The 26,091-nt window shown below is 30.9% G+C and overlaps 1 protein-coding gene across 3 annotated transcripts; it reads right to left on the minus strand.

The window, feature by feature from the left end:
* Positions 1-9,240: 9,240 nt before the first annotated feature.
* LOC130820355 (beta-D-xylosidase 1-like) lies at positions 9,241-25,675 on the minus strand. Of its 3 annotated transcripts, XM_057685716.1 has the most exons (8): positions 25,255-25,392; positions 21,559-21,676; positions 21,395-21,482; positions 19,073-19,242; positions 18,867-18,964; positions 17,036-17,386; positions 11,918-12,331; positions 9,245-10,241 (listed from the first exon to the last, which is right to left on the minus strand). In XM_057685716.1, the coding sequence occupies exons 2-8, from the start codon at positions 21,582-21,584 to the stop codon at positions 9,640-9,642; spliced, it is 1,749 nt and encodes a 582-aa protein (XP_057541699.1). In that variant the 5' UTR covers positions 21,585-21,676; positions 25,255-25,392; the 3' UTR covers positions 9,245-9,639. The 3 variants fall into 3 exon arrangements, with proteins under 3 accessions (XP_057541690.1, XP_057541699.1, XP_057541682.1); XM_057685699.1 differs by having other exon boundaries at positions 9,248-10,241; positions 21,395-21,676; positions 25,255-25,675; XM_057685707.1 differs by lacking the exon at positions 11,918-12,331 and having other exon boundaries at positions 9,241-10,241; positions 21,395-21,676; positions 25,255-25,675.
* Between the last annotated feature and the right edge of the window lie 416 nt (positions 25,676-26,091).

Raw genomic sequence — 26,091 nt, forward strand, 5'->3', positions numbered from 1 at the left:
TGTCTTACCCGGAATGTTCATGAGAGTCCCGAGTATGGCATCGCATACATTTTTCTCTATATGCATAACGTCAAGACAATGCCTAACCTGTAGATCTCTCCAATATGGAAGCTTCCAAGAGATTGATTCTTTTTTCCATAATCGGTCTTCACCCCACTTGCCCCGTTTTACCAAATACAGTCTCAACTCCCTTAACCTGTTCATAAACCTCATAACCGGTCAACGGTCGACGAGCTACACGGTCCTCAACCTCCCCGTTGAACAACTTCTTCTTACGATGTTGGTGGTCTCGTGGGAGGAACTTTCGATGGTGCATGAATACGTGTTTGCACTTAGGAATCCACGTGGATTCCATGTCATTGATACATATTGGGCATGCTTTCTTCCCTTTATTCTTATACCCCGATAAGTTGCCATATGCCGGAAAAACATTAACGGTGCATAAAAGCATTGCACGCAAAGTGAACTCCTCATTAGCATATGCATCAAACACTGAAACGCCTTCATCCCACATCTTTCTCAAATCCTCAACGAGAGGTGCAAGATACACATCTATGTCATTGCCAGGTTGTTTAGGATCCAAGATAAGATGCGAAAGCATTATGTACATACGCTTCATACACAACCAAGGTGGCAAATTATAGATCACTAAAAGTACCGGCCAAGTACTATGTTGAGAACTAAGATTGCCGAATGGGTTCATTCCATCCGTACACAGTCCGAGCCTTAAATTACGAACCTCATCCCCAAAAGTCTTATGCAACCTATTAATACTCTTCCACTCCGGAGAATTAGATGGATGTGTGAGCAAGTGACCTTTCTTCACCCTATCTGCATGCCACCTCAAATTTAACGCATCTTTCTTTATAGAAAACAAGCGCTTGAATCTAGGTATTATTGGAAGATACCACAATACCTTAGCCGGGGGCCCTTTAGCATCCCGAGCCCCTTTACGCTTGTAGCGCGATAACCCACACGTAGGACACTCTTCTAAGTTCTCGTTTTCATTCCAATACAACACACAATCATTCGGACACGCATGAATCTTTTGGTACTCTAAGCCGAAAGGACACATGAGCTTTTTGGCATAATATGTCGACTTTGGAAGTTCATTTCCCTCAGGAAGCATCTCACCTAACGCTTCTAATAACATTGTGAAACTAGCGTCACTCCAATTGAACTTTGACTTAATGTTGAAAATTGTCAACACTGCTGTTAGTTTGGTGAACTTTGTACATCCAGGGTACAAAGGCTTTTGAGAAGCCTCTGTCAACAAGTCAAAAACACGAGGACTTTTTCCTAACTCATCCTCGACTCCCTCCATCATCTCATCAACACGATCCACATCCTCATTGACATTCTCTTCATTTGTCTCATACCCATCAACATGATCTACTACATCCTCATTGACATCGGCCACATTATTGACGTCCTCAACAACATTTTTCTCTTTGTAAACTCCCTCCTTACCATGCCAAACCCAAACATGATATTGAGGCCTAAACCCACGTCGAAGTATGTGCTCCCTAAGGATATCAACACTATCTACCTTTGATACATTGCCACAAGTGACACATGGGCAATAAAAACCAACTCCCCCCGTCCTAACTTGATGTTCAACCGCAATACTACAAAATTCTAATACGCCATCAATAAATTCCGACGATTCAATGCTTCCATACATCCAAGAACGATCGTTTGTCATCCTAATTAGTGTGATTAATTGATTCAAAACAAAATTAATACAATTTTTAAACATATATACTTAACGAACTCTAACTAACCAAAAAATTAAGTAATAATCGTTCATTTAACACTAATTAACCCAAATAATAACACAATGTTTTTAAACTGTCCAAATGATGTTTATTGTAGTAACCATAATTAATATTTATATATATTAACAACATATAAAAACAATAAAAATAAAATCACATTCATAAACTTAGACAACTAATTAACATTCATATCAACAACTCATTCATTTAACCATAAACAACCCTAATTAAACCTAATTTACAAACTAGAAAAAAAATTACGATAAATTTAAAACTTAAAAACCACACACATTCATAAATAAAATAAATTGCTTAAAACTATAACAAAATATGATATATATATATATATATATATATATATATATATATATATATATATATATATATATATATATATATATATATATATATATATATATATATATATATATATATGATAAATTTAAAACTTAAAAACAACAACAAGATACACATTCATAAAGTATAACAAATTTAAACCTAATTTACAAACCACACACAAACCACATTCACAAATAATTACTAAATATGCAAATAATTAATTAACAAACCACATTTTTAACTAAATTACTAAATTCGTGAGTTTTGAAGATGAATTTTTGTCTTTTATTTTTGTGATATTAATTGATTTTTATGGGTTAATGACGGTAAAAAAACTAGAACAAAGAGGTGATTTTTAAGGCATCATGTATGTTATTATTATCATTATGCCCCGTACATCCCATTCACATTAAGTATGATTGAAGAATGATGATGATGATGAACAAGAACACAGTAGAAGAATAGTAGGGGTTTATGAAAATTTGAAGTTTGATGATGAACAAGAACAGCAGCAAGGATTTACCTTCAGAAACCATTTGTGAAGATGAACAGCAACAAGAATGATGAACAGCAGCAAATGACCGTTTGTGAAAATGAAGATGAACACAAGAAACGAACACAAATCTTGATGCTTAATCTTATACGTTTGTGAAGATGAAGAAGAGGAACGAAGCAAATGAAGATGACGATGAAGCGTTTTTTCAATGAGGAACAAAGCAAAGTACTGTATAAATGTATTTGAGAAGGGATTTGTGAATTAAAAAGAAACTGGCGGGTTTTAAAAAAAATTTGTCCAATGGTCATTTGTTGCGGTTCAAAACAAAACCGGAGCAATTAGAAATTTTGTGAAGGGTTATTTGCTGCGGTTCAAGCAAAACCGGAGCAATTAGCATTTTCATTAAGAGTTATTTGCTGCGGTTTAATCAAAATCGGAGCAATTAATATACTTTTTAATAGTTATTTGCTGCGGCTGTGGAAAAACCGAAGCAATTAATACAGTGTGAAGGGTTTTTTGTTGCGGTCAATTGGAAAACCGCAGCAATTAGAATATATTTTTTTTTCTGATCCATTTTCCTATTTTTTGCTGCCAATACACAAAAACCGCAGCAAATGATGAGCAGCAAATACATTTTTTTTCCACTAGTGTAGTGAGTCACATAAATAGGCATAAAGCGATATTAAGCTTTAAAATTAACGTTTGCTAAAGTTTTATGTGTAAAAACTTCAAGGTGGAACACTTTGGTAAACCTAAGTATTACCGTGTGAATGTTTTTAAAAATTTTGATTACCACGTGGAATTTCTACAAATTATAATGAGAAGTGAAATCTCTTTAAGTTTGACTTGTGGCAATCCAGCGAAGTTGGAGTTGTTTGCATGTTTAAAACTTTGAAACTAAGAGTTCACTAAATATTTGAATATCTAAAATAAAACAAACTCAAATATTCAGTGATAGCAACGTGGACGTTTGCAAGGGTTATTATAAAAATTTGTCAAAATCTTTTTAGCCTATTTAAACCTACAAAAATCTCAAATTATTAGTATATTTTGTGAAGATAATTTGAATGGTTGATTAAGAAAATACTTTCTTTGTTTTTTTTTACTTTGACTTAGTCAAATTAATGCAACTTTAGATCATTAATCATCTTAGAAATAATTAATAATTATGTAATAAAGTGTATGTGTCAGGATCAGAAACCCTAAATCATGGTTAAAAATAATTGTTAATAAATCTTTCAGAAGCAACAAAGTGGAACCTAATTTAGAAAAGAAACTATATTTTAACAGAAAGGGAATCAAAGAGAGAAAAAAGGACGGTGCATTACATCTACAGATCACTCAAATGCTAATACCAAAGGGTTACTTTTTCGATAGTGGGACACGTTTCACACACTAAGGAGGGTAATTCTAATTAGGGCAGTAAATGCACCGCTAAGAGACCAATAATAAACGCGACGCGCCAGTAATTGTTTTAATCGAAACAAAGTGGTATTTTTGAAATTGCTAAAGATATTTGCTGAGGGTATTTGGGACATTCCTTGACAGCCTAATAATGGGCCATAAATACTTCATTTATGCCATAAATAAGGAAACAAATTCTCTACAAAAAAGTACAACTTAACTCAAAGCATAAGAATTGCAATTTATTACTTGTGCATGAATAAGAACTTATCCATTAAATTCCATTGATCTTCAAAAGATAATTTGAAGATAAAGAACATTTATTGAATAAGACAAGGTTTTATTCATTAAATTCATAGAAAAGGCACACGATAAAAAAAGGCGATAAGCAATAATCCACATTATTGGGATTGTGCACTTGGAAGGACTTGTTAGACACCTTACATCATTAACGCAATGATTGTGTATGCTCCTAGAAAATCATTCCGGGCCTTCCTAACCCTTGTTGGTTGTGTAGGTTATTAAGGCATTTTAAAGAGTGATCTTACTGCAAGATTTAGCTTGATCGCAAGAACATACCTCTAATTCAACTTAAACCTTCGCTTAAGGATAATCCTTGGACTACTCTTGACTTAGTTCTTAATTAATTGTGTCTCATAAAATACAAGAACAAAAAGTATCATTAACAATATAAATTAATATATAGAAATATTTTCATTACTATAAATTTATGAACATATAAATTCATATATTTAGAGCTAGTAATGATCAAATTAAACATTTTTAATTTAAAAACTAAAGTAATAACAAAAAATAATGGAGAGAGTAGGTTAGATTCCAATCCATAGCATGTAAATGTGATGTATTCTCTATGCGTATATAGCATTTGGACCGATAAATTGAACCATATTGGTTCAGATCTTGGTAGCTTTGCATAAGTGGAAGAATGGACGTGTAGCATATTGTAATTGAACCATGTGCATATGCATCTTCCAAGTCATGTACACCTTCTAAGCACAATTCAGCCCATGATTCAGCAATTGAAGATACCTATGAAGATGTAAACCATGTAACAAATAATAAACATCACAAGCAAGAGCATCCCCACTGAAACCAACATACAGAACAAATTCTGACATCAGAACAACACAGCAGCACAACCAGCGAACAGCCCACCTTGCATGACACGTGGAGGCCAAACTTGTGCATCCAGGACCTGGGCTACAGTATAAATGGAATCTTGGCATGTGGACCTAGCCATTAAGGGTCAAGAACCCTATTAATAACTCACACAACTCTCTGAAATCTGTGTGCAAGGTCGTGTAGTCAGCAGCTGGTTCGAAACAAAACAGCACTGATCTTATGACTAGCTGACCTTGTGAGCCTTGGCCTGAACGTACCTTTTGATCTACGGGACCACCAAGGGTAGAAATGGAATCTCTACACTAGAAGCTTGCTACCAAGACTCTTAGTGGCCATCATCAACCTTGGGAAGAGCACACGAAAGTGGGTGGAAGGTCGCCTGGTCAGCAGCCCTTCTGTCAGAATTTCAGAATACTTTTGTAGCTTGTTTTTATGTTTTTAATGAAGCACATGTTGTGCACGTGCTCCATATGACCGTTAGTGGTAGTTACCTTGCGTGTATTATTCATTCCTTGCTTTACTCATGTATCTTAGGCTTATAAATAGAAGGTTTGATCAATGTAAAAATCAAGTTATGAATGAGAATGTCCTAAAATTCATTAAGTGAATTTTCTTTCAATTGCTTTGCAATTGGGTTACCTTGGGCCAGTTTTTCCCATCCTTGGTGTACGTGTTCTTAAGCGTCCTACATCACCCTATCCATAGATGCTGTTAACTCCCTTGCAGATCAAAGGAGGAAGCGTAGAGTTGAGTGATAAGGAGTCCGGCAGTCCGGTTCTTACACCTATTCTTCGTGTCAGTTTCTTGGAATATCCCCTTGTGTTTTTGTATTAAATCCCATTCGTGCGTAATTTCTTCAACCACCACGCGTACATGGATCATTAATTAAAACGATCTAGATTGTGAGCGCATATCATTTGCAGAGGCAGAGCAAATTAATTCGTGCTCCAATTTATTTATCATAAATTTTTAAACATATGACCTTCTACAATAAAAATAGGGATTTTTAAAACCAAAATAAAATTTAAAAGTAATGGATTAATGAAAAATTATAGAAAAAGCGTAAAAGTTTATAAAATTTAAAATTAAGAAGTAAATATTGATTATTTTTATATTAAGTTTGTAATTATTATTGTTTAACGAATGAGTGAAAAGTAAATAATACTCCCTCTGTTTTCAAATGTTCTTCCTATTCACGTTTTTTTGCAAATCTCAAAGCAAACTTTAAAATCAAATAATTTTTTAATTGTGAGTTTTTAAAAATTCTAAAAACTTCATATGTAGAAATTATACATTGAGAAGAATCTAACAAGATCCCACGTGAATATGTTTTTTTTATAGATCGATGAGAAATCGTAGTCAAAGTGTGACACTAAAATTCGTAAATTCTATCTAAGAAAAACATATATGAAAACCGAGAGATTATAAGAGAAGGTATTCGGGAGTTAAAAAGGGTTGCTTTAGAAATAAATAAAAGAAAAGAGAGAAATAGAAAGTATTGAATAAGATTTGATCCTATTCTCTCTTGATATGTTGAATAAAACTCCAACCAACTACTCTATCTCATTAGTACATAATATGAATATGATTTATTTATATAAGGCTCTTCAGGTTTAGGGGCTCAATGGCGAAACATAGTTGGGGGCAGGTCGGATCGTGGGGCTCAATGGCCAAATTTTTTCAGAGTACAATCGGGGTTTTATATTTTTATAATTTCAGTCAAGCAAATAAAAGAAACACAATAAAAAGAAGAAAATAATTGAAAAAAATAATTTTACTTTGAATAAGTGATCACTTGAATCAATGAGAACTCATACAATAAAATAATCAATTATGAAGATAGTGAAAATAAGATTTTGTAACAATATGGGCAACTAATATCTTGCTGATAGTTTTGTAATATACATTGAGAGACAAAAAGCAAAGACATATAGTGTCAATAAGATTATGAATGATTTTAAAGCGTTAAAAGAGCGTTGAGTTTTACTTTGATTAAAAATTTACATTATGACCTTTGATTGTATTGATTGGCCATATTTTGATCGAATTCAATTTTGTTTGATAACTCCCTTTAATATTTTGTTTAAATTTCCCCGCATGTCACTAAGCCGCCGCTGATCATTTGTCTCAATGATCTGTTAATCCCATTTTCTCTATGGACTCAACACTTACTTTTATGCACTCTTTAATGATTAGTTAGGTGTATATAGAGGTGCTTATTCGGGTGATCTGGTCGGTTTTGGACGGGTGTCATTCGGTTTGATTGAATTTCGGATCGGTTATTAATCAGATGCGTGTTACGGCGGGTCACATTCGGGTCGAGTCGGTTAGTCATGGTTTGGTTAAAGATTAGTTATTCGAGCTATAGCGTTTGCATCAGTTCGGTGTCGGTTGAAGTTTGAGTCGAGTGTCAATCGGTCTCGGATTGTTATCGGTTAACAATTGGTTCGGTTTTATCGGGTACAGATCGGATCCGGATATTTTTTTTCAAGTAGATTTCGGCTACGAGTTACTAATTACTATCGATCGAGTCAATGTCACATTAAGTTGCTAGTCATTTTTTAATTCATGACAATATTCTCTTTACTTAAGGGAAATAGTTAAAATGCAAATCAATAAGTAATTATTACTTTCTTACTTTTACTTGTTTGACTGTAAATTAAAATTAATGTTCTATTATTTTTCATCCAATTTGATTAAAAATAGTTTATTAGACATTAATCATTGATTATTTACTCTAAATATATTAAATCATGTATTTTTAAAATTTAATTTATGAAATACCTATCGCTTTATGAGATTAACTAATTAGATGATTGAATATGAGTTGATCATACTTCTATGTTAGAAATTGGTTCATGTTTACAACAGTTCGATTAAAATTGGTTCGGGTTAAGTTGGTTATAGCCAGGTTGAGTTCGGTTTCGAGCATGATACGGGTCGGATAGGACTCAGTTCGGTCACTATTAGGTTCGAGTAATTTCAGTTAACGGTTACATGTCGGTCATAAAAATCGGTCGCAGTTCGAATTCAGTTTCCCATTTTCGGTTGTCAATCGGTTCGGGTAGTGTCGGTTCAATAAATCTAAAAAAGATACGCATTTTCGAGTCGGATAACTTTCGGTTTCGGGTTGGATTTTCGGGTCGGGTCACATTTCAACAGCTCTAGGTGTATATAAAGTTTCACTAATTCTTAATCAAGATGGTTTTATGGTGAGACAATTTGTATTGGGCTGGTCCGATACATATTTTTTGTCTTAAAGTGATTAATTATAACGTTAAAGCGATCACTTATAATTTTAAAATAATCACTATTTTTAGTCTTAGAGTGATTACTCATACCCTTAAAACGATCACTTATGATCTTTAAGTAATCAATTAAAAAATGGACCAATTATATGGGACTGTCTCATAAAAGACAAGCCGATAAAGTTTTTGTGTTGAGGAATTAAACAGGAGTAAATTCTAAGGATACTTCAAAATACTTTGCCAATAATAATATTTCTTTTGTTCTAAAAGACACGTTAAATTGCATATTATCTCTTATAATAAACCAATAATATTATGATTATATGATTTCTGAAATTTTTATGGGATATATTATTTGGCGCTACCTTTTTCATTTTGTTGTTATTTTTCATAAATTGAATCTGTAATATTGTCATAACTTATTTCATACTTCTCTCTAGTTTCTCTTTAAAAAACGCTCTTAACTAAAATTCAACATGAAAACAATATGAATGATAAAATTGATCACCAAACCGATTCGGTAAATATTGATTTCAACTGGTACATCAATTTTCGTGATAAATTGAATGAAAAAAAAAGACAATTGGAAGTTGCACAAAACGTTCAATTGGGCCTAGGTCAATTAAACCCAGTTTAAGTCACGTATTTTGTGCGATTACTATCTGTATTTTTTATTATTTTTTATATTCCTTGGATTATTAATTTTTTTATTTAAATCTTCCTTATTAATATATGTAAAATAGGTTTAAAAACTTATGTGACGATATAGATTATTCAACCAGATTTATTATAGATAGACAATTAGAATCAGTAGATGAATTACATGTTTGGGGGATGAAGTTGCAATTGAAATCAGTTTACAATTACTCATGCGTAAAAAAGGGTCGTTCTACTATTAGTTTATATCTACACTGTCATCGTAGTACAACGTGATAAGTTTAGATATCAATTGGATGATTTAGCTAACACCTCTCTCTATAAACTACAGACTTGTAACTCTGTAAGATACTCCTTGAATAATTTAAAGCATCATTCCAATTAGTTATTTTCAAATTGTTATCAAACAAAGCAAACCAAACTAAAAATCACATTTTCTGTATACTTCTGAATAATGATTCTATGTATAGCACCAGGTACTTCACCTTAATTAGTTTATCAACACTTAGCTTGTGGCAAACTTTAAAAATATATAATTTCCTACTAGCCTTAAAATTACCATATAAGATCTTAATCAATTTCCTAAATCAACTTGAACAGAAATCTGATGTTTGAGATCATACCCAATGTGAATTATATGTTCACCCATTGAGATTCTTCTAATCCCAAATTCATCTGCCCTACTAAGATGCTTGCAAACGTGTAAATTCATCCTAACTCGTTGCTGCGAACCCGCCGACACGTGGACTTTCTCGAACCCAATGAGGTGCTTCTCAGTTGACTGGGCCCCATTGGGTGGGGTCGAGTACACGAGGACGGTGTGGGACCCGTCCATCTTACCCATATTCGTTACATCAATGTGGAGGCTTAGGGAAGGTGTAGAGTCACAATTTGTGTGTAACACCCTTATGGCATTGTTTGTGTGCAATTTAGAAATATTTGTATTAGGAATTTGGTTTTTAAGGGCTAACATCATTTTTGTTGGTGCTTGTGCCAAAGAGTGAGTAAAGCTAGTGTAACTTAACCCAAATCCAAATGGGAATACAACGGGCCCTTTATAGAAACGGTATGTTCGGCCCGGATAACCTCTTGCTGGGTTGGCCCGCATTGCAAGGTCTGCCATTGAGATTTTTGATACATAGTCTTGTGGATACCATGTCATTGGAAGCTTTCCTCCTAAAAATAAAATTAAACATATAGAATTCAACATAATTATTGAAAGTTTAAAAATGGAAAAAATGGTAATTTACTATCACAAATTCTCTGCTGAGGCTATCTTACTATGAGATAACTTTAATAGGTCAGCCAAATTATTTTTAAAAAAATAAATTTTCTTCAAATGAAAATTCAGTTTTTATTTTTTTAGTTTTTTTTTATTACTAATGAGCCTTTTGCATGGACCAAACTCACAGTGAGACGGTCTCATACAAGACTCACAGTATCTTTTTAAACCAAACTACTATAGTAAGATTGTACAAATATTTATTTATTTACAAAACTTTAGTATAAAATTTAAAATTATTGACAATTACTAATCAATATTTATTACTTTGTGTTAAAGTTAAACTATAGATTATATTTAGAGATCAATTTTTATTTTTGAATATTATATTATCTTTAACTTTTTTTAATTTATTAAAAATTTTATAGCTTCAATTTTATAATATAATAATCAATAGCTGAGATTATGTTGCTATAGTCATTGGCAGACAGAGTAATAGGTGTGAGAGCTTTTCAGCATCAACATAAATTATAAATTATACTTATACTCAAAGGAAAAGTTTTTAAAATTTTTTCATCTTGACTACCATGACCCCTACATTTTCTTGATTTTGTCTTATTATTATAAATAATAATTCTGGAGACCTCGTAAGAAAAATATAATTAGCTGCTGATTGCATTAATTTTATGGTCCATTTGATTAGTTGTACTAAATAGTGGTAATGAAAATAATTTATAGTGTAAAATTTATCAAAAGTTATATATCATTCCCATGATAATAAAACTTCGATCAAAAAAAGTTTTTTTGTTCTATATCATTCCCATGAAGAAAAAAAATTGATTGGAGTTGGACAAGCATGACCATCAAGGTAGCTAAGAAATTTTCAACTAAAATTACACTAATTTTTCATTTTCATAACCACCGTTAGGGGTGTTCAAAAAAACCCGGTTTGTAAAACCCGACCCGGATTATCCGGTATCCGGTTTACAAAATCGGATAATTAACCTGGTTTGTCAAAATCAGGCATCTCGGACCAGGTATTCGGTTTATAAACCGGGTATTTGGGTTGGATCCGGATATCGATTTTAGTAAAACCGGGTACTCGGTATTCGGTTTTCTGATATTTAAAAAAAAAATAATTATGCTTATTCTTAATATATCTAATATAATTAATATATTATAATCATTTAACCCTAACAAAAATTAAATGTGTTAAAATTCAAAGTAATGTGTTAAATTATATTCTATTATTGTCCTTAAATAATATTTCAAACGGCGTATTTCAAAATACATTAATATTTTGCATAATTTAGCTCCAATTTAAAAAAAAACACAATTTTTTCTTAAAAAAATCATGTTAGCGACCCGGTATATAAAAAAATAAAGAAAAAAATGTTAAAAGAAATAAGGAAAAAAAACACAATTTTTAGGAAACAATCAAAATCGGGTATCCAAAATCAGGATATCCGGTTTAACCTGGTCGGATCCGGGTCACAATTTTAGGTACCCGAATTGGAACACCCCTAACCACCGTTAATTACTACCTACAAAACGGTCTATTAATGATTTGGTTTTAAAAGTCAATCATTATAAAATTACGCCCCACAAAAATGGAATTAGTAAAACTAACCTGGATTAGTGGTACCAAAGAGGACATCAGCAATAGCAGTACCACCTGCTTGACCAGGATAACCTATCCACAAAATGGCACTTATCTTTGGGTCATTTTTAGCAAAGGATACATCAACAGGCCCACCACACATCAAAACCAAAATAGTTGGGCCTCTAGAAGCCATGGCCACCCTTGAAATCAATTCTTGTTGGTGGCCCGGTAAAAGAACAGACTTTCTGTCTAGGGCTTCGGCCTCAATAGATTGGTCCAGGCCCATTACTAATACTGTTGCATCCGCGTGGGTTGCTGCTGATATTGCTGCCCCAAATTGTTGGTTGCTATTGCAAGCTACACCTATGCATCCTGCTTCATGTATTGTTTTTGCGTATCTTGATATGCCTTGCAATGGAGATGTGTATCCACATGCCACACCTAAAATTACATCAACCACAATGTTTTTATTTCACAATTTTATTAAATTTTTGTAGTTCTGTTTCTTTGAGTTTGTCACACTTTTCTTTTTAGTTAGGGGGTGTTTGATTCGTAGCTTTTTCATTGGTTTTTTGGTTGGCTTTTGACTTTTGTTTTGTTGATTTGTCAAACATCTAAAAAAACTGTTTGGTAAAAAGCCAGCTGTAAAGCTCGCTTTTAAACCAATATTAAAAAGTTCTCCAGCTAACTCTTTTTGTTAGCCTATTGGCTTGTTGGGCTCACTTTTTCTCTAAAAAACAGCCAACAGTCAATACATAATTTTATTAAATATCGTCATAAAATGCTGGCATTTTCAGCTAGCTTAAAAGCCAACAAAAACCGCCAACACTTCCAACTGGTCAAACAAACCAACCTAAAAAGCCAACAGCCAACAGCTAACAGCCAATTGCCAAACACCCTCACTATCTTTTAATTTTGTAACTTTTTACTTTATGAAAATGCCCCACCACTTTAATTAGTTCTCATCAAACATTTATGTTATTATAATCTTATCCATACAATTTAAATGTTTTCAACACATTGATAATGTTTGTGCCAACACCCTTTATCGCAATTGCAAAGGGATAGAGAGAGTACTTAAGGAAGGTTGACAGCATGCAGAGGCAGATCTAATGGGGGGTCAACGATGTCAACTGACATCACTTAAATTTTGAGAAAAAAATTAGTATTATAGGTCATGTTGGCTAAGTTGGTGAAGGAATGGACTTTTAACCAAGAGATCACAAGTTCAAACCTCTCTAACTTAATTTATTTTGGCTTTTTCTGATTTTCATAATAATATATCCTGGCCCACATTCCCATGCTAGCTGACTATCATTAATTCCTTTTGTAAAAAATATCAGTATTTTTCTCTGCCATTTTCCCACCCACTATTTCAATTTCAAAATCCAAAGAACCAAAGTTAACTTCCCTCCCATTTGAACACTGAACTAACGAATAACGATATTCAAGAAGCAACAACCGCCCGTAGCCGAGTTGCACTGTAGGCCTGTTGCAGCAGCGCCGGCCATCTTGACTCAATCAGACACCGGCGGCAATCAGTGGACTAGGTAAATAAATTAGGGCTTTCAAGTTTATCCTTTTTAATTCTTAATTCTATTTGTAATTTGTTTATCTCTAATCAATTTATTTATGAGTTTATAAATTTATCTATTTGTTTAGAAATTAGGGCTTTTATATTTATATGTTTATCTAATTAGATAAATTAGAGTTTTTAGTTTTATAATTTTCTTAATAATGATTAGGTAAATTTAGGGCTTTTAAAAAATTAGGGTTTTTTTAAAATTTTTTTTTTAAATTTTCTTAGCAATTACTTATTTAACAAATAGCAATTGATAATTTCGATTAATTATTTAGATAGTTTAAACTTTAAAGGTTTTATAATTGTGATTTATTAGTTATTTAGTATTTTAGTAATTTAGTTTAAAAGTTCAAGCGTGAATTTGTGATTGATCTATTTGATCATGTTATTACAGTTCAAATGGATAGGTATTTTAAAAAATTATCTTTTGGTTGTCGATTGTCAATACTAGTTTAAGATTCTAAAATTCACCAACTCCCCCAAGAGGAAGCTAGATCGCATCAACAACATACCCCTTCTACTCAAAAACGTAGAATTGATGTAAGTGTTCTTCCCTCTGATCCTGCTGATAGATGGCCAATTTCAAATTATGATGTGAATGATCGCAATGAGGTAAGAAGAGCTTATAGTCAAAGAGGTCCCTATCAACCCCCACATGATACTTATCCCCAAACTATATTGTCTGGATACGCACGTCGATTTAACAAGTCTTGGTATGATAAGTATTCTAATTGGTTAGAATATAGTCTTAAGAATGATGCTTGTTATTGCTTGTGTTGTTATTTGTTTGCAACTAAAAGTGAAATTGCAAGTCACTATGGAGGAGACACATTCATTAGTAAAGGTTTGAGACTTGGAATAATATCAAAAGATCTGATAAACATATTGGGGAACCGAATAGTATTCATAATCAATGTGTGAAAAGATGTGAAAATCTTATGATGCAAAAGCAATCCATACAAGTTGCTTTTCACAAACAATCAGATCAAGCTAAAGTTGAATATTGAAATCGTTTGAATGCATCCGTGGATAGTGCTAGATTAATTTTCTATTCAGGATTACCTTTTTGAGGTCATGATGAAAGTGAAACATCTAGTAAGAAAGGTAATTTTCTTACTTTCTTAGAGTTTTTTGCCAAAAAGAATGAAAGTGTTGGTAATGTAGTTTTAAAAAATGCTCCTGGTAATAATCAAATGACATCTCCTTTGATCCAAAAAGATATTGCCAATGCTTGTTATAAAGAGACCATTAACGCTATTCTTGAGGAACTTGGGGATGATTATTTTGCTATCTTAGACGATGAATCCCGTGATGTCTCTTGTAAGTAACAAGTGGCTCTTGTTTTGAGATATGTTGATAAAAGGGGTTTTGTGATGGAGCGTTTAGTTGGTCTTGCCCATGTTACTAGCACTACTGCTGAGTCACTCAAAGGAACAATATATTCTATGCTTGCTCAGTTGTCTTTGAGTCCATCTCATATAAGGGGGCAAGGTTATGATGGAGCAAGCAACATGCGAGGTCATATTAATGGGCTAAGGACTTTAATCCAGAATGATTGTTTATTTGCACATTATGTACACTGTTTTGCTCACCAACTTCAATTGACTCTTCTTAAGGTTGCACACAAACATGTTGATGTTGAGCGTCTTATTGATTTAACCAATCTTGTATTGAATACTATTGCTGTTTCTTATAAACGTAGAGATGAGTTTTGACAAAAACAAGCTGAGATGGTTGAAAAAGCCTTATCTGAAGATGAGCTATTAACTGGAAAGGGTTTAAATTAAGAAGTTGGTCTTCAAAGACCTGGGGATACTCGTTGGGGTTCTAATTTTAAAACTTTCTCCAATTTCATTCAAATGTTTTCTCCAAAGTTAATGTGCTTGATGCTCTTGTAGTTGCCGGAGATGATGATATAGCTAGAACTCAAGCTATTTTGGATGGCATACAAATTTTTGATTTTGCTTTCATGATTTATTTAATGAAATTAGTATTAGGGATCTCTAATGAACTAAGTCTATCTTTGCAAAGAAGAGATCATGACGTTGTAAATGCTATGTCCTTGATTAGTACTACTAAGAGGCGATTTCAAAAGACTAGGGATGAAAGATGGGAATCTATGATGAGTGAAGTGAAATCTTTTTGTGTACAACATGACATTGATATTCCTAAAATGTATGAGTTAGCCCCTTTACGTGCTCGAGGAAAGTCGAAACGCAGACTCTCAGATGTGATAAATGAGCACTATTATCGTGTTAATGTTTTCTACACGATTATTGATATGCAAATGCAAGAACTTGATTGTCACTTTCCTGAGATTAGTACAGATTTACTTATTGGAGTTGGTTGTTTGAATCCTGCTAGTTTATTTTCTGATTACAACAAAGAGAAGGTATTCAAAATGGCAAAGTTGTATCCGGATGATTTTGATTATTTTGCCTTAGATTGTCTTAGTTTTGAGTTGGATACTTTTATTGATAATTTCTCTACCGATGAGCGGTTTTCAAGCTTAAGTACTCTTGGTGAATTCTCCAAAACATTAGTTCAATCTGGTTTGTATAAGTCTTGCCCATATTTTTATAAGCTTTTGAAGTTGGCGTTTATTTTTCCAGTATCTACAGCAACAGTTGAAAGAGTGTTTTCAGCAATGAGATTATCAAAACTGAGTAGCGCAATAAGATATCTGATGAGTTTTTAAATGATACTGTTGTAACTTATTTTGAATGTGATTTGTTTAAAAATTTGTCAAATGATGATATTATGCGCCGTTTTCAGAATATGAAAACTCGGCGTGGACAATTACCTTAATCAATTCTTGTTTAATGTAATTTTTAACGCAATTGATTTAATTTTTTTTTCAATTATCGACATCCCTCGTCTATTTTCTGGTTCCGCCCCTGACGACATGTGCAACATACTCGACTTTACAAATTAACCCAAAAATTAGGAAGCCTCATGCACTATAGGATACATAGTAAATTTTTTGTATTTTAAAATAAAATAAAGCAACTTGTAGAAGGATTTAACATAAAAAGAATATGAGGGGTCAAATATTAAAAATGCACTAGGTCTTATAAATATCATAAATTCTTGTGAGAGACGGTCTCTTTGAGAGACTATCTCTAATTGGGCCGACTTATTATATAGTTTTTTAAATATTGTAAGTAGCCATTAAGAATGATGTAAGTAAACATTTAAGATATTGAAAGTAGGCATTAAGGATACGGTAAGTAAGCATTAAAGATAATACAAGTAGGCATTAGGAATACGGTAAGTAGACATTAATCTTTAGTGGGTTAGACTTGAGATACGTCTCTCAAGAGACTAGTTGAATAAAAAATTTGGTTGCATTTAAAATGGTGATAGTGATGTATGGTGAGGAAAACCGTTACTTATTGGGCAAAATTTATGATGCTAATGGTACTAATTGAAATACTTCTTTTCATGTTAATTTGTGTAAATAATAAGAGATAATAATTATGTTAGTTGGGCTAATTCAGCCCATGTATAAAAATTATCTCACGATAAAACCGTCTCACACAAGCATTTATGTAAAAACTTACCGGCGTAGTTTCCGATCATGGTAACGGTAGCATCAGCATTAGGCCCAATAACAGCAATAGTAGGATGTTGGTCTGCGGACAACGGCAGTGATCCAGGCCTGTTTTGGAGAAGAACTATTCCTTGATGAGCTGTCTGAAGGGCCAGATCTTGATGGGCTGGAGTGCAAACATCTTTTGGGCCCAAGTTTCCAAATGGTTGAGCTGATGGTTCACCATCAAACATTCCTAGTCTCATTTGGACAGTTATGGTGTTGGTCAAGGCCTGGTTTACATCAGCTTCTGTCAATAGTCCTTTCGTTATTGCCCCTTCGGTGTGCACTGCTAAAAAGGGCCCACAGTCCAAGTCTAAACCTGAATTTAAAGAAAAAGTTATGTATTCACAAACAAATGTATTGGGTTATTAGAGAAAAATCAATATACTTTTAAATGTCCAATTACAACAGACTTTCCCTCAATACTGTTAAAGTTTGCGAGATAACATCGCTACTTGAGATAGCGTTTTGGTATTTAATCCAAACCGCTATCTCAGATAGCAGTTTTGTTTGGCTGATTTTTCTTTTTTATAATTTTTATTAATAACCAAATCACTCGTATAATGAATATCTGTGAAAGAGCAAACTGTCATCTGAGATGGCAGTTTGTTTTTCTTATTTTTTTAAAAAATATTGTCTATAGCAAATCACCATCTAAGAAAGTCATTTGATTTTAAATACAATCAAATCGCTTTCTCAGATGGCAGTTTGGTAAAAAAATTCTTCCAGCCCATTCTACGTGGACGGTAACATGGAAATTCAGTTTTTCATGGAAGTAGGATGGAAAATAAAATTCCAATTACTAACATTTTTGTGAGCAAAGATTTCAATAACAATCAGCTAAAAAGAAAAGGGAAATTTGCAAAGAAACACCTTTTAAAACCCCTTTTTTGTAAAGAAACATCTTTTATAATTTTTTTTTGTAAAAAAATACCTTTTAAGAGACTTTTTTTTAAAATAGACACCTTAATTCAATTTCCGGTGGCTTTTGTGTAATTTCCGGCGTTGACTATGCCTGTTGACCTCCAAAAATTTAAAAAGATTAATTTTTTTTTATATTTTTATATTTTTATTATTAATATTTATTTTTTATATTATTATTATTATTATTATTATTATTATTATTATTATTATTATTATTATTATTATTATTATTATTATTATTATTATTAATTTTTTTTTAAAAAAACTTTTAAAATTTTTTTTTGTTTTTGTTTTTATTTTTATTTTTATTTTTATTATTAATATTATTTTTTTTAATTTTTATTTTTATTATAATTTAAAAAAAATTTAAAAAAAATTAATAATAATAATAATAATAATAATAATAATAATAATAATAATAATAATAATAAAAAAAAAAAGTAAAAAATATAAAATAACAATAATAATAATTAAAAAATAATAATAATAATATTAAAAATAAAAATAAAATTAAAAAAACAACTATAATAATAAAAAAAAATTTTAAAAAAAAATAAAAATAAAATAATAATAATAATAATAATAATAATAATAATAATAATAAAAATAAATAATAATAATAATAAAAATATAAAAAAAATTAATCTTTTTAAATTTTTGGAGGTCAACAGGCATAGTTAACACCGGAAATTACACAAAAGTCACCGGAAATTGAATTAAAGTGTTTATTTTAAAAAAAAGTCTCTTAAAAAGTGTTGTTTTACAACAAAAATTATAAAAGGTGTTTCTTTACAAAAAAAAAAAGGATTTTAAAAGGTATTTCTTTGCAAATTTCCCAAAAGAAAATAATATATTAAATCGAATATAAAGCTAACCCGCTTTGATAGTGTCCGCAGCTGCTTCCTCCGGTGTGCGAGTGTAATGTTGAGAATCGTACATTACACCAACTGAGTCACAATCCGATACAATATACCTAACCCAAAATTAAAAAATCAATATTTAAGAAAGGAGTACATAATTGGTTAAAAGAAGATAATAAATAATGATTGAAACTTATAAAGGAAAATAGTGTATAGTGTACCCATTAAGGCGCCACTGGCCACGAATAGTGTTACGTAGTAGATCAACATCAGCACAAGTAGGCTTGCCATTAACTTGGTTGTAGGAACACATGACACTAGCAACTTGTCCTTCTTCTACACATGCTTTAAAGGGCACATTGTATGTGTCCTCCAAGTCTTGCTTACTCACCTATCCACCCGCCCCCATTTAGATTGTTATTTTTATTGTTTAAATAATAAATAAAAAAATATTGATTTCCAATAAGTAATTTGAAGTAATTTAGTATATCACATTTATAAAGATACACTAGGTATGATTATGATGATGAATAATTTATAAATATACTATTTCGTTTTGGCCGTTTTGCCCAGTTGCTTTTTGGCTAACACAGAGATTAAGAATTTAGGTAAAATAAGTTAAATTAATTGAATATTTAGAAATAAAAAGGAAAATATAGAGAGTAAAATAATTGGGTTATATTCCAAAATAAAATTAAAGAAAATTTATTTAGACAAAATAATATATAAAAAAATGTGGGAAATTGAGTGAGAGATAGGAGTATATTATTATAGGCATCATATATCAAAATCAAATAAGCAAATATTAAATTAATATTGTCAATGAAGATTTATCAAGATGATTAGATTGTTATTAGAAACATTGCCCTCGTTGACCAATCATAAAGAAAAAGTTGTATACGAAAGTTGATAATAATATAGTCGTAGTTCCTTATACTTATGTCTAATCAATTGGTTTAACAGGTTCAATCATGTATCTGCTACGATAAATGATTATCATGATTTTAAATTTTCAAAGTTAATATACTCATTGTTACATTCATTTTGCAACTAACAATTTAGTAATCAGTAATAATTAATGGTAATGAGAATAATTAGTAGTTTACGAACATTTCTGTAATATGTATCATGATTACATATTTTCATTATAAATTATAATGAAAGTTTGATTATAAAAAGTTTTAGGAAATTCCATATAGTGACCTTGAGTTTTTAGTTTTTCCACATGCAGGTAGACAATAAATCTACATGGTGACACTGAGCTTCTAACTCTTTCATTTGCTAAACAAAATGTTAAATTTTTAGTTAAATTAAGTATTCAATTTCGACTGGATTTCGAAATATGTGGCCAATGAATTAGGTGATTACGACGTCTATTTTTTGAAAAAAAAAGGTCATTATGTTTGGGAAAATAGCGTAAAGTTACCAAAAACACTTTTCTTTTGTCTACCATGTAGAAACGTTGGAACCTTAAGGTCATCATGTGGATTGAAAAAAATATTTGCCTACCACATGGAAAAGCCGACAACTCAAGGTTAACACGTGAAATTGCCTGAAAGTTTTTTTGTTCAAGTTTTTTATTACAACCTAGTATCATATTTTCAACGGTAATGCATTGGAAGAATTTTGTAAAGAAAATGAGATTATACGTTATACCAAAATAAGCATGACTATTAAATTTATTAAGAGATATTTCTTTTAAAATTACACTAACTATTTATTAATATTTTCACCATTTAATATCGATTATCAGATAAATCGATTCAGCTTTTTCAAGTTATATAAAATAAGGGAGACTAGGAATTGAAGGTATGAATATTGTTGCGTGGAAGAATTGTAGATAAGATTAGCAAAATTATGAAGATTATTATCCATGTTGCGACTTGCATATCCTCATGCTTTTAAGTCCCATCATTTATTTTGAGGTATTACACTTTACATTAATTCTTTAACTTTTCGTTCTCACTTCCACATCACCAACGTAGCAATTTTCTAATCCATTTCTTGGGAAGTTGAAGTATGTTTCAAGTAATAGTATGTACTACTTCCTACGTTCTAAATTACTTGTAACATTTATCTATTATTTTTTATTTGTTATTAATTTTTAATCTATAAGTTAAAATATAGTCAAGAGAGATTGTATTTGATTCGTCTCAATGTAAAGATTATTAATATTAAATTTTTATAATTTTTTATTATACATTATTAAAGATATTAAGAATTAAATTATACATTAACTGCATAAAAAAGCAAACGTTATCACTAATTTGAAACTAAGAAAGCATCTTACGTAACTTTATCAAATTGTATAAGTCGTCTACCAATGATGAATGGGGCTCAATGGCTGTTCTATTTTGACTATGTCATTGACTACGAGTAGTGTTGCTTAATTCCCGTAAATATTTGTTGTAGGAACTTTATTAGAGAACGGAGGGCCTATATATTAAAAAACAATCAAAAATAGAAAAGAAAAAGAAAAAGAAAAATCAAAGTAATAAAATAAAAAAAGAAGAGTATTAAGTGGATACATAAAAAGGACTTACTCGAGCATTAAAGTGGTAACGATCAATGCCATTCCAATTATCAAGATCATAAGCAGTATAATGCTTGCAACAAGCAGCAACCTTTAACCTGTTCTTATTGTAATGACCTTGAAGACCTTGAACATAACTAGAAGCATATTTGGCAGCTAAAAAAGGGTCCTCACCAGGAGTTTCTTGGCCTCTTCCCCATCTTGGGTCTCTAAATATATTCACATTTGGACTCCAATATGTTAATCCTGCTGTTCCTCCATTATACATTGCTCTTGCTTCATCTGATACCACCTGTTTCATTTTAAATACAATTCAATTCTAACCTCAAATCATTATTTGTACTCTTCTTATATTCTTCTTTTAATATTACTTTGTCTTAAAATCTACTGCTCTCTCACTTTTAATTAGTTGCAAAATTTTTAAGAAAAATGTTGATACTTAGTAATAAATGAATAGAGTGAATAAATTATATGGATGAAATAAATAAAAATAAGTTAAAATATACAAATGAGATTAAAAGAAAGTAATGGGTCATTCTCTATATATAGAAATGACGCAAAATGATAGAAATCGACAATCTAAAATTAAAAATAATACTCCCTCCGAACCATTATAGATGTCCCATTTTCTTATTTGGCAAAATCTTTTTAGTTGTCCCATTTCTATTTTTGTCAATCTTTTTTTACCTGAATATCATTAGTTCACACAAGTAAATACGAATATACCCCCATATAACTTACTTATCCAACTACTCTTCACTACTTACCCTTCACTGTTTACCCTTTTTAATGGATCCCACATCATTTTTAATAACCGTGCCCAAGCAAATAAGACATCTATAATGGTTCGGAAGGAGTACTAAATAAGAGAGACAGAAGGTAGTAATTAATTCACATAGAAGGCTACTAGTATGCATTTACTTGAGAAATACACTTATGAATGGTAACATTATTCAAATTGATTGACATAGCTATTTTAAGAGTTTAGGAGCATTTTTTCCGCCCTTTCCCTTGAGAGGTTATGGTATGATAGCTCCACTATCTTTTTTCTTTTAAATTTTAATTTTATGTGGGACATTGGACTGATAATGATAATCATGATTATAGTCAACTTGAAATGAAATATTTATTTGAAAATGAATGTTTAATTCATTTACAATTATGAAAAATAAAAAAATATTTTACTATATTATAACGAAAAAAAGCTAAAAGCTTAAAGATTATATATGCTACACATGTATACTCATTCGAGTTTATCATCTTGCTACTATTATTGGATATCAATACCAATAAAGTTCCCTTTTGATGAGAATTGCAAATTTAAAACTTAATGTCCAATTATATGCACTTAATGGGGCCGAGAGAAGCTTAGTACCCTTCTAATCCTCTAGTTCCAACAAGATAATTAAATTAAGTTAGTTAAAAATTAATTAAGAGTAAAAAGCCATCAAAAAAATAGATTTTTACAAATACTTTCTCTGGTTTTTTAATTGTTATTACATTTCTGTTTTTCACTTTATTCAATACACGATTATAATCATTAATATCTTTAATTTTATATAATAAAAAATTCTAAAAAGTTAACATAATGAAAATTTGCATTAAGACGAATAGAATAAAATCCCACTTGACAGTAATTGCTATAAAAACTGTAGTAACTATTAAAATGTCAAAAGAAGTATATAAGAATGAAAAGGATTAAAGATGATTCAATCATAAGAAATATAATAGCATTTGATGCATATGATATGGTGGGGCAACATAATTATAAAGGATTAAAAAACGAAAGCAACAAACAAATAAAGAACAGAAAAGGATAAGTTGAGCATGCTATTTCCATCCTCTACGCATCATTTATATTACAACTTCAGCCCACATGCCTGTCACTATTTGCCAATTTCCGCCAATTAAAGGTGCCCATAAAACATTTGTTTCATTCTATTCTCCACTTTTCTCAATTTATAGACTATATATTCTTAGGAAAAGACAAAATTCCCTTGTTCAAATATTTTTCATCTCCTATTCCTTTTACTTGGAAATTTTAAATATTATATAATAAAAAAAACAAGTAATATTAATTGTTAGACCATGATTAAACAATTAAACGGGAAAAATAAAAAAAATGGTAAATGTACCAATTGGCCACTCATACGTTCATGCAAGATATTATATGATGTGCAAAATTTTTATACGACTAAAATATCTTGAAGAAGCATATACTTTTTAAAAAGTAAAGGCAAAATTGACATTGTAAATATGAGATCTTTTTTATTTAAATTGTAACTTAAATATTTCCATCAAGTGATTCTAAATCAAGTTTTTTTGGGCAATCAAAAATGAAATATTTAATATATTGCATGATTTTAATTGGCTGAAGTGTACAACAAAAAATAAGCTAACTAGTGGAGCATATAGAATTATTTTTTTAAATGAAAAGGAAAAAACCGACATTATGAATATACTTTCTCTGATTTTTTTTAGTTGCCCTCAAGTACACTTTTACACGTCTTGATACATTAATTCAATCGTTAATATCTCTAATTGTATGTAACAAGAAATTATAAAAACTAAAAATCAATTAAATTCACATTGAAACGATTCAAACAAGATCTCATATTACTATATTTTAACTTATAGATTAACAACAATATGAAAGTTAAGTGATATTGATGAATAGTGTTAAAGTACATATATTTGATTGCCAGTGAATAAAAACTGAAAAAATATAAAGTAAATTTATTGTTAGGATAATGAATAAAATACCAAAGAAAATGATACTCCTAATATGTTACACTATTATACCTTCAAATTAGCTATTGAAAATAGAGAAGTGTCATTCTCTATTACAAACTTAAAGAAAGTAAGAAAGTGAGGGAGTAATTTATTGGTTAACTTCAATAATGTTTGTCAAGTTTCCATGAGTCACGAGCACTGCTTTTTTGTTATTTGTTTTTAGCATTAGAATGACTTTTCAGTCATATCTGACGCTATTTTTCTTCACTATAAGTCTACAACTACCCGCTACCAATTGTGGATTACGTGAATGTGACTACGTGAGTGTCTATGTTGCAACTTGCAACATTTTTCATCCCTAAATTCTTTAGTCACTCATTAACTATAATTAATAGTATTTGTTTTAATGCTACAACTACTACATTCTCTTATTCATTTGATAACCAAAACAAATAATCTATCTTAATTAATATTTCTTTAGTGAACATACTTAAAAACTTTATATTTTTTTAATATTTATTTACAATGTTTATTATTGAGATAATGGTAGATTGTAATCTTCAGACAATATTAGCTTTTTCAGAAAATCAAATATTGAGATAATGAATTTTCTTATAAATCCAGATAAGCATAACACTAATGTTATGACATATCTTGTAGTTTCAACTATCAGCTAAAGTTTTTAGCAGAGTTAGACAATTTAAATTGAAAATAGTCTAAGTCAAAGAACATGCAAATCAAAAACTTGTACCTTTCTTTTACTCAAACATGTACAACTTAATTTTGATTAAGCATGCATCTTTGACATTTAGTTGAATCTAATAGACCATACACACATTGATTTCCGATGAAAATACTAAATGTCTTTTTTATCTAACAACTAAAAACATTAATAAATTTAAAACCCGAGAAAACATTTAATCCATAAAAAATACTTGTCTAAAAAAAACTTTAAAGAGTATTATATACAAATATATCACAAATATCTAGCGTGAAACCCGCATATAATAATAATAATAATAATAATAATAATAATAATAATAATAATAATAATAATATTGCCAAAACATTAATATGAAACAAAACAAATTCACAAATTTTATTTTATTTTTTCTCTTTGTGTGTTTATTATCTTACCTCTCCAATAGCTTGCCAAAGAGTGGCATTGAAAGAAGCTGCGGAGGTGATGACTTGAGGAAAACTAGTAGCGCCCGGGAAAGCCCCTTGGAACTTGGTTCCGGGTCCCACATCGGATACTCCATGTAGAGCCTCCGACCACCACTCGTAACCTTGAATTCCAAATCTCGGCACTCCCGCTGCATTATTTACTAACAACCTTATTTTTTCTTGTAAGTTCAACCTTCCGATAAGGTCTTGAACCCTTACTTTAATCGGGAGGTTGACCTTACAGAAGCGCATAGACCTTGTTAGCCCATTTCTTGGATCACAAGCAAATGGGGCGCGGGCTTCTGCACTTAGAATAAGACAAAGGAAAAGAAAGAAAAGAAAAAAGTAGTTTCGTGACATTATTTTTTGTTGATTTAGAAATTTGGGTGTGATGAGGAAACTTGGGGAAAAGGGAGGGATATTTATAGGATAAAGTTGCGTAGGAAAGGGTGGAAATGATAAAGAAATCAGAAGTGGTTTGACGGCCCTATTTGGTAATCAGTATTAAATGTTAATTAACAATGTTAGTGAAAAGATAGTGTAATTTTGGTAGGTATGTCTTGATAAATTTAATGGTCATGCTTATTCACCTTCAACAATATTATTTTATTCATAAAATTCATTATAATGCGTTACCATTTGAACATGTGGTATTAAGTGGTAATAAAAAATTGTAAAAAAAAAAATATATTATAATCATACTTTCATTACCATGAAATAGCATTATAGTCCCTCCGTTTCTAAATGTTCTTCACATTTACTTTTTGCACAGTTTTCAAAGTAAATTTTGAGCTTTAATATATGTAA

Source organism: Amaranthus tricolor, chromosome 1 (assembly GCF_026212465.1).
Source record: "Amaranthus tricolor cultivar Red isolate AtriRed21 chromosome 1, ASM2621246v1, whole genome shotgun sequence".
In the NCBI taxonomy this organism is placed as follows: Eukaryota; Viridiplantae; Streptophyta; class Magnoliopsida; order Caryophyllales; family Amaranthaceae; genus Amaranthus; species Amaranthus tricolor.

What these genes read in the sequence shown, in the direction of transcription:
- LOC130820355 (XM_057685699.1), bottom strand. Translation starts at nt 25,644, where the DNA reads ATGTCACGAAACTACTTTTTTCTTTTCTTTCTTTTCCTTTGTCTTATT. An exon ending in TTTGGCAAGCTATTGGAGAG is followed by an intron (nt 21,677 to 25,254) that starts GTAAGATAATAA and finishes AAAATGAAACAG; the next exon opens with GTGGTATCAGATGAAGCAAG. An exon ending in GGCCAGTGGCGCCTTAATGG is followed by an intron (nt 18,965 to 19,072) that starts GTACACTATACA and finishes ATTTTGGGTTAG; the next exon opens with GTATATTGTATCGGATTGTG.